The 10,196-nt window shown below is 34.8% G+C and overlaps 1 protein-coding gene across 1 annotated transcript; it reads right to left on the reverse strand.

The window, feature by feature from the left end:
- LOC109846842 lies at positions 2,180 to 5,270 on the reverse strand. Its single transcript, XM_020416081.1, has 5 exons — positions 4,810 to 5,270; positions 3,966 to 4,661; positions 3,359 to 3,491; positions 2,883 to 3,317; positions 2,180 to 2,242 (listed from the first exon to the last, which is right to left on the reverse strand). The coding sequence occupies exons 1-5, from the start codon at positions 5,268 to 5,270 to the stop codon at positions 2,180 to 2,182; spliced, it is 1,788 nt and encodes a 595-aa protein (XP_020271670.1).

Raw genomic sequence — 10,196 nt, forward strand, 5'->3', positions numbered from 1 at the left:
CGACTAAAATTCGTGAGCCTAACAATCTATTTTCCTGGTGCTGAACCGAATTAAACCCATTAAGTTCATGTTAATCCCTCACGTTCCTAAGAATAATTAACCTACTTTCGTGATCAATTAATTCCTGTTCAATTACTATTTTTCAACATCAATTTAACCTTTCAGTTCAAATCAACATCCTAGAAGAGTCAAATCAATGGCCAATTGAATTAACCCTAGACAATTAGATACTAGTAATTAAATAATTTAAATCAAATAATTAATGTTAACAACAAAATCACTTCATTGATTCACAACCGTAGTCTAACCTAATTCAATCCTAGAAAAAATGATTACTCACACATAATTGAAATAGAAGACATGATGACAATGTATAAGATCATAATTGTAAACTGGAAAACAATATAAATTAGAGAAATAAACCATAGTGTCGAAATCGAGATGTTGTCCACAAATCTCCACAACTAGCACCTTTCCAAATCAAAGAAATCCTAATCTAAGAGTTTTTAGAGAGATGGGGAGAAGAAGAAGAAAGAAAAAGAGAAAAATCCAGCCTCTGGTGCCTCCCAGATACCTCAGGACGTCTTTCTTTAAAGTCTAGAGAAAGATGTGTTAATAGATAAAATCAAATTTCGCTTAAAATTGCATGATAACTGATTGCTGACATCCAACACGGTTGTGTAGATCAATACAACCAGGCCGTGTTTAATTGTTTTGCTCTGAACTTTCTGGGTTTTTCTTCTGTATTCAACACGCCTGTGTTGTTAGAATAGGGGGACCGTGTAGCCTCTTTCCATGCATTCCTTGACTCCTTCTTGACTCTGAATCCACGCTAAGCTTTAGTAATTCCTACACAATATATAAATAGAGCAGTAAACAAGAACTAGGGAGCTTAACATGACCAAAATGTAAGGAAATACATCAAATAACAACGAATCCATAGGTAAAACATAGTCAAAATATAGAGAATATTCGTGTTTATCAACTCCCCCATGCTTGAACTATTGCTTGTCCTCAAGCAAAACAAATGGAAACACACACGCATGAGGGCACAGATTCAAAGAAATGACAACGGAAATAGAAAATAAGCACAAGGGTATCCACTATTCTCAAGTTCACATGCAACATCATTCCACTCAGCCCAATATCAAACAAAAATCTTGTCTCAAGTTCAAAGTTGAAGTAAAAGCATCCGTAGGATTTCTCGTATGTTAGTGCAAGTGACTCAACTCGTAAACATTGGAAAAATGGTATGGAAAAGTTATATATATATATTTACTTGATTGTCCAAAACTACTCGTGACAGGCACATATCTCATCACAATGGGTCATACTCTTCCTACTTAAGGTCTCAAAGGAGCACTCGGTTTCCTTGCATTTTATTTATTTATTTATTTTTCATTTTTTATGAAGATCCCATCATAATTAACACCTATTGACATGACTGTCATACTTCTGAGGGTGCGGTGCCAGGTACTCGGTGCAACAGACTTTAGGAGCCTTTTTTTATACAAGGCCGAATGTTTCTCCAGTAACCAAAAAGTAGTCTAAGTCACCAAAGGAGCCTAGATACTAATTAGATGGATTAAGCCAAAAGCCGTGCTTATTTATTCCAATGTCTAGAGTCAAATATCGACAAAGTTGAACTCGAACAGATGACATCCTAATCAACTGAACATGAAACAGAGATTTTTTTTATTTTAACAATGGGGCATGTGAAATAAATGATGTACGTGTCAAAAGGGTTTGCAAATAGTGGTACTCTTTTTTCTTTTTCTTCTCTCTCTCATTATTATTATTATTATTATTATTTTAAAGAAGGAAACAATGGAAAAGGCAACATGGAAAACAAGCATTCAAAAACACGCAGAAAAACACACCAAAGCATATATAAAGACATGAAACATCATCCCATTCCCCCATGCTTGAATTGCACATTGTCCCTAATGTGTTGGAATAATCAGAAATGAGGAAGAGAAATGAGACTCACTGCTCATTGAGGTGGTGGTGAAGGTCTGGAATGGTTGATTTTTCTGGTGTCTAGCATATCAAGGGTGCTGCAGACTCTGGAAGCGAAGTGAAGACTGTCGCCCGGCAGCTACACGGCTATGTATGTGGACACAACCTGGCCGTGTAAACTGATTATTTAACATTTTTTTGTAGTCTTCTCTACTTCAATTCAGCATATCAGTTCTGGTTGTTCTTTATCCTTGAACTTTTTGCTACCCATCTCGTTATCCACCTGCGCATCAATTCACATCAACCTAATTAGAAAACTAATTAAAATCAAATACTAGTAAGAAAAATAGAGTGAAAGAAAAGCTTGGGTTGCCTCCCAAGAAGCGCTCGTTTATGATTATGAGCTCGACCCCTTCAATGCTCACAGTGATGATAGATTGGGAAGGGTAAAAGAACACAACTTCTCGATTGGAGTGCTGCGAAATAATGCTTTAACCGTTGTCCATTAACCATGAAGGTTCCCGTAACCTCACTCCATACTTCAACAGCCCCAAATAGGTATACCTTACGCACTTGGAATGGCCCTACCACCTCGAAGAAGTTTGCCCGGAAAAAGCTTGAGTCGAGAATTAAATAGAAGTACCAAGTCTCATTCGGTAACCTCTTTACGGAGGATATATTGATCATACCACTTCTTTGTTCTTTCTTTATAAATCTTGGTATTCTCATACGCATCCAACTTCAATTCATCAAGTTCTTTAAGTTGGAGCTTACTCCGTTCTCCTGCTTCTTTCAAATCTAAATGAATGCTCTTAATAGCCCAATGTGCCTTTTTTCTACCTTAAGTGCAGTTTTTCCTTCACAAACCTGTACTGGACTTTTTTTTTGCTGCTTTTTGACACAGTTGTGTCCACGGACACAACCTGGTCATTCAAACCCTTTGTAATTTCGGCCACTGCATTAGGTTCTTTGCTGTAGGTGGTTTTGGTGTAGGTGGGGCTTTCATCAAGCATTGTAACATAGCAAGTTATTTCCTGATCATCATTAACTGGTGCCCTATTCTCTACTAAGCATTTCTCAAGTGGATCACCTGAGATATATCTAGTAAAGTCTTCTCTAACCACCATGTCAACTGTATCAATTCTGCAAGAATTATCATCAATTAGTGGAAATTTCATACCTGAAAACAAGTCAAAATTCACCTTTTCATCCCCTATATTGAGAGAGAGCTTTCCATTCTTCACATCAATCACCGTGCCAGTGGTAGCAAGGAAAGGTCTTCCTAATATATTGGGGATTTGAGAATCCTCCTCAATTTTAAGAATAACAAAATCGACTGGAATATAGAATTTACCAACCTAGATAGGTATATCTTCTAATATACCTATCGGACGTTTACCGATCGATCTGCTAATTGGAGGGAGATAGTGGTGGGCTTCAAGTCTCCCATCTGCAGCTTATTACATATAGACAATGGCATACGACTGACACTAGCACCAAGATCACATAGAGCACGATTAATTGACATATCACTAATTGTGCAAGGAATTGAAAATCAGCCAGGATCTTTAAGCTTAGGTGGTAGCTTATTTTGTATGATGTCACTACACTCTTGGGTCAAGGCTACAGTCTCATATTCCTCTAATCGCCTCTTATTTGATGAAATACAATTATAACTGAGATTAAAGGAATACAAATTAATTTTCCTTCGTTTCTTTTTACTGTAAATTTTCCACAAACAATCACCAATTGTGCAAGGAATTGAAAATGAGCCAGGATCTTTAAGCTTAGGTGGTAGCTTATTTTGTATGATGTCACTACACTCTTGGGTCAAGGCTACAGTCTCATATTCCACTAATCGCCTCTTATTTGATAGAATCTCCTTTAAGAATTTGGCATAGGAGGAGATTTGGGAAATGGCTTCAACAAATGGGATGTTAATATGTAATTTTTTTAATATTTCTATGAATTTCCTAAACTGCTTTTCCAACTTAGCTTTAACTTGCCTTTGAGGGAAGGGTAATGGAGGCTTGTAAGGTGCAGACGTAACATATCTCTCAACATTTTCTCCTTTCTCACCAGCATGTTCTTTTTCACTTGTCACTAGCTTCTCACTCTCATCAACCACATCCTTATGGTCACTCCTCATCATTGGTTCCTCTAAATCTTTTCCATTCCTAAGTGTGATGGCATTGACAGATCCTTTGGGGTTGGTTTCAGGTTGTTCATGAAACATCCTTGAAGATCTAGAAGAAAAGCTAAATTGTTGGGCTAATTGAGTGATCTGATTCTCTAGCATTTTGTTGTGGGTGGCTAAAGAATCAACTTTAGAGGCTAGGTTCTTAATTGCACCATTCATTATCCTATTCTGATTTCTGAATTCTTCATTCTGCTTATTCTGGGATGTCACAAAATTCTCCATCAAGGTCTCCAAGTTGGACTTTTGGGGAGTAGGGTAAGGGAGTCTAAGGGCCTGAAAACCTAGAGGTTGAAAATTTGATTGGGGAGTTGGGTTCTCGGGTGGATTTTTATGGGTTAAGTTAGGATAATTTCTCCACCACAGGCTGTATGTATCAAAAAATGGATCCCCTTTTTGATTAAAATTATTCATATAATTAACATGTTCAGATAGTGGTGCATCAGGAGAAGGGGAGTTTCCAATCTGACATTCCACAGCAGAATGTCCAATGATACCATCCAATCTGACATTCCACAGCAGAATGTCCAATGATACCACATATTTCACAGTTAGTAGAGTTAGATGCTTCTGAATTTATGCTTATCTTGTCAAATTTCTAAAATAAAGCACCTACTTTAGAAGCAATGTGGTCTAATGCATCTACATCATACCTCCCGTTCTTTTTGGGTAAAGAGCGTTCACCTGACCATTGGAAATGGTTCTGTGCCATATCCTCTACGAGTTGTTTTGCATCTCGCACACTTTTGTTCATTAAAGCCCCACCATCTGCAGCATCCACGGTCATCCTAGTATTGTAGAGAAGACCGTTGTAGAAGGTGTGGATTATGAGCCAATCCTCCAACCCATGATGTGGACACATCCTTAGAAGATCCTTGTACCTCTCCCAAGCATCATACAATGACTCACTTTCTTTTTGAGTGAAGGTCGTTATCTGATTCCTCAACTGGGCTGTTTTGCTTGGAGGGAAGTATTTAGTAAGGAATGCTTCTGAGAGTTGGTCCCAAGTGGTGATGGAGCCTGGTGGAAGTGATTGTAGCCAAGGCCTTGCTTTGTCCCTTAGTGAGAAGGGAAACAACCGTAGCTTGATCGCGTCGTCCGACACTCCATTCATCTTCAGGGTGTCACAATACTCTAGAAAGATTGAGATGTGGAGGTTTGGATATTGAGTTGGAGTACCACCAAACTAGTTTTGCTGAACATGGAGAGGAGTGAAGGCTTGAGTTCAAAGTTTTTGGCAGCAACATTAGGCTTCACGATGATAGATTGGGAGTTATGTGTGTTTGGTGATGCAAACTCCTTTAAAGATCAGTCCTGATTGTCTTGGTTATCTTGGTCTCCCATATTTTTACTTTTCAAATTGTCCTTTGTTTCTCGTACCCTCTTCCTAATATGACGCAAGGTTCTTTCAATCTCAGGATCACACTCGACTGGTTCTCTAAGGGGTAAGGATCTAGGCATACAAAGGTGTCTGCACAAGAAAACAAAGGAATAAGTCAAATGTAAAAATAAAAATAAAACAGATGAAAGAAAAGTCTAGTCTAGTCAAACAATTAAAAAGTAAATATTAATAATACCGAAGTCCCCGGCAACGGTGCCAAAAACTTGTTCACTCAAATCCGCAAGTGCACAGATGTCGTTGTAGCAATACAAGGTCGTATCCTTAGGGACTTCGTTGTTAATTACTGATTTTTACTGTTTTGTGACTATCTAAACCAATCGTGCTAAAAAGTATGATTTTTAACTATCAATAACGAACGCGCTAACTAGCGAATCCACTCAATTAAAAGAATCTAGGATTGAATTTCGGTTTCAACTCTAGTTTGAATTAACAAATTAATCAATTGTTATCGAACCTCTCAATGCATTAAGAACGACTAACCTATGATAACTATTAGTCTCTTTCGACGACTAAAATTCGTGCCTAATTTAGCCTAACAATCTATTTTCCTGGTGCTAAACCGAATTAAACCCATTAAGTTCATGTTAATCTCTCACGTTCCCAAGAATAATTAACCTACTTTCGTGATCAATTAATTCCTGTTCAATTACTATTTTTCGGTGTCGATTTAACCTTTCAGTTCAAATCAACATCCTAGAAGAGTCAAATCAACGGCCAATTGAATTAACCCTAGGCAATCAGATACTAGTAATTAAATAATGCAAATCAAATAATTAATGATAATAACAAAATCACTTCATTGATTCACAACCGTAGTCTAACCTCATTCAATCCTAGAAAAAAATGATTACTCACACATAATTGAAATAGAAGACATGATGACAATGTATAAGATTATAATTGTAAACTGGAAAACAAGATAAATTAGAAAAATAAACCGTAGTGTCGAAATCGAGATGTTGTCCACAAATCTCCACAACTAGCACCTTGCAAAATCAAAGAAATCCTAATCTAAGAGTTTTTAGAGAGATGGGGAGAAGAAGAAGAAAGAAAAAGAGAAAAATCCAACCTCTGGTGCCTCCCAGATACCTCAGAACGTCTTTCTTTAAAGTCTAGAGAAAGATGTGTTAGCAGATAAAATCAAATTTTGCTTAAAATCGCGTGATAACTGATTTTTGACATCCAACACGGTTGTGTAGATCAACACAAGCAGGCCGTGTTTAATTGTTTTCCTCTGCTCTTTCTGGGCTTTTCTTCTGTATTTAACACGCCTGTGTTGTTGGAACAGGGGGACCACGTAACCTCTTTTCATGCATTCCTTGACTCCTTCTTGACTCTGAATCTGTGCTATGCTCCAGTAATTCCTACACAATATATAAATAGAGCAGTAAACAAGAACTAGGGAGCTTAACATGGCCAAAATGCAAGGAAATACATCAAATAACAATGAATCTGTAGGTGAAACATAGTCTAAACATAGAGAATATTCGTGTTTATCACTTTGTTGAGAGATATGGTTGTTGGGCTTCATTTTTGATTAACCTGTATTTAAAGATAAAGATAAAAACAATTATTAATGGTGTATTTATTCATATAAAATAGATAATGAGGGTATAAAATTGTAATAAAAATATGATTATTAAATACCCCCACACCTAAACTTTTGCTATTCCTCTAGCAAAGAAAGAAAAAGAAAAATCCTAACTCACTTTCGCAGGAATCACGGTTGTATTTAGCGTATACAACAAGTCTTTAAACCCCTAGGTTACCCTAGTGGACGAGTTATAATCTCGTGAGGGTTTACAATGAAAATACCCATAAAATTTGGTCAACTTGCCAATTTAAAGAAGTTAGTAAAAAACTATATTTACTTGATAATTTTGACAATCTAATTGAAGCTTGGCATGACTCAAGAAAACGTGTTTATATATAACTCTAAGGTAAATTTCCTAGAAAATCTTCTTGTTATAGCAATACAAAACCAAGCCAAACTTAGATATTTAATTTAAAAGTTTTGAAAAAACATGCTAACTCTTTGTTTTAAATAATTTTCAAGTTGTTTGATCGAAAATATTTTTCAAGACCATATATGCAAATGTAACTATATATATATATAATATTTGTTAGCAAAATTATTTTTTACTCTTTCTTCCTTGGTGATTTTTTTCTACTTTAATGGGCTTTCTAAGTGATCATTTAACGAGTTTTGGGCCAATGGATCCCAACGCAATTGGACTTAGGTCATTAAGTATAGAAATACTCATTGGGCTTAATTACTCAGTCAACTTAGGCTTTATAAGATAGAATTACTTTGAATTCAAGAGTTTTTTCTTTTGGTGCCTATTTTCTGCACTCTTCTTTTGCAAGGTTATATATGTGTGTGTGTGTGTGTGTGTGTGTGTGTGTGTGTGTGTGTGTGTGTGTGTATTCTAAAAAATATGTAAATCAAGACATTTTGAAAAAAATTAATTTCAACTCTAAGCTAAGCATGAATTTTTTTTATTATTATAAATAAAAGTCTAAGTTAAGGCGTAAGTAAAGTATACTACTTTAAAAATTATTTCTTAAGAAATTTATTTAGAGTTATCATAAAATGTGAACTTGAGTAAATAACAAACTAGGAATTAAAAAATTTAAAATTTATCAAATAAATCAATTATTACTTAACTCTATCAATTTCTCAAGTGACAATATTTTTATAATTTTATTTTTTAAGAAAAAGAAAAAAATAACAAAAAATGCAACTAAAAAGGTAAAATAAAGAGAAAATTAACTAATTCCCACCCCCACACCTATATTTTGTATTGTCCTTAATACAAACTCTATGATGCACAAAGTAATGCAGATAAGAAGTATTTACATTGGTCGACTGATTTAGATGGTAAAAATCTACAATTGCCTATGGTCTGAGGAGGGTGAAATTAAAAATTTATTCTTCTTTTTTTTGATTTTTTCTATTTTATTTTTTTACAACCGAACAAGAAACTCTCAAATGAGAGAAGAATAAATTCTTTTTATTATTATGAAATAAAATAGAACAAATAATGTAGAATGAAGAGTTCAACATGAAGAGCTCGTATTCTACATTGAATCCTACCTTATTGCTAAAAATTCTCCTTCGGATTTTAAATAAATTCAAAATAATATAATCAATGATGTGCTGAAATTCCAAGCATTCCAGGGTGTTCAAGGATTCTTGTAATAATGTAAGGTAGATATTATTGGTGTCATGCATTTTGAATTTCTTAATAAACTTGGACTCTTGATTTGTGAAGTTTTGTTTTTTAACAACCAATTATTCTTTAACAACTTCCTCAACCCCAAGATTCATGGTTGAAGTATGAAAATTTGGCTGTTGTTTATTTTCTAAGAATCTAAGTTCATCAAGAAAGAGTTCTTCAAAATTCAGCTTAAAGTAGTAAATGTTTAACATAGTTTCCTTATTCTGACAAACCTGATCTACTTCTTCTAATAACTCCAACTCCTCATCAAAGATTTTCTCAAAACTAAAATCAGACTTATCTTTTCTTTTTTTGGTCTTTTCTGATAACACATAACTTGAAGAACCGGTGGATTAGGATAGGCCATGTCTTCGAAAATTAGCTCAAAATAGATTAAACGATTAATATTATCCCTAATCCCAGTTTGCATGCACCAAAAACAAATTCTTTTTCTAATTTTTTTAAGAAAAATAAAAGTTAGTTTTTTTATAATGAGAAAAAAGGAAAAACCTAACTAAAGCAAATAAAAAATAATCACTTTGCAATCACTCTAAATTCTAGGGTTAAGCCTAACTCAGCCAGACTAGCTCCTAACTAAAATCTCCTTAAGTGCAAAGATCAACATTTTACTCGGTTAATTAGCTAGGTAAGGATAGTACTAGAGGATGATCAGAGATCAATTAAGTATATCGTTCCTTGCAGAGCGCTTTACGCAACCCCTAAACCTTACCTTAAATACCAACTAATCCAAGAAAACTTGAACCGGTTCACTTAGGAATTTCTTGTTCCTTATTGAGCTCGAGTCCTTAGGGGTCGACGTCTAATGAGTTTTAAAAAGGCTTGAGTTTGTGTAGTGAGGAAGTAATGAATGTTTTTAAGTGTGTGTCAAATCAAAATGCTCAAATCACTTGGGTGAATTCCTACTAACTATATGCAATGCAACCCTATGAATTAAAAGCAACCACAAAAGAATGATAAAAAGAAAAACTTTTTTTTAAGGTTAGCAATCAAAAAAATGTGAGAAGAGAGCCTTGTTTGACTTTATTATCTTGTTAGGAATTATTCAAATGGAGAGTGAATTTTATTATGGTTGACGAATTTTTTTAGATCCTAATTGTCGCTAATTTTGAGGAACTAACTGAAGGTGTGGAATTGAAAATATTAGGAAGAAGACTTACCACAAACGGATCTCCAATTAATCTCTAATCCTTGATCTTTAATCTCCAAGTAGTTCTTTCATAAGAAAACACATAAATTAAAGAACCAAAATAATTAAAACCTACTTAGCACCTTCTCTGGTAACGATGCCAAAAACTTGATGCGGCATAAACATATACCAAAAATTACAAGTGCATAATTAATCAAGTTATAGTATAAAAGTTATCAATCCCACGAGGAAGGTGTTTGTAGGAAATTA

The sequence above is a fragment of the Asparagus officinalis genome, chromosome 7, assembly GCF_001876935.1.
Source record: "Asparagus officinalis chromosome 7, Aspof.V1, whole genome shotgun sequence".
Classification (NCBI taxonomy): Eukaryota; Viridiplantae; Streptophyta; class Magnoliopsida; order Asparagales; family Asparagaceae; genus Asparagus; species Asparagus officinalis.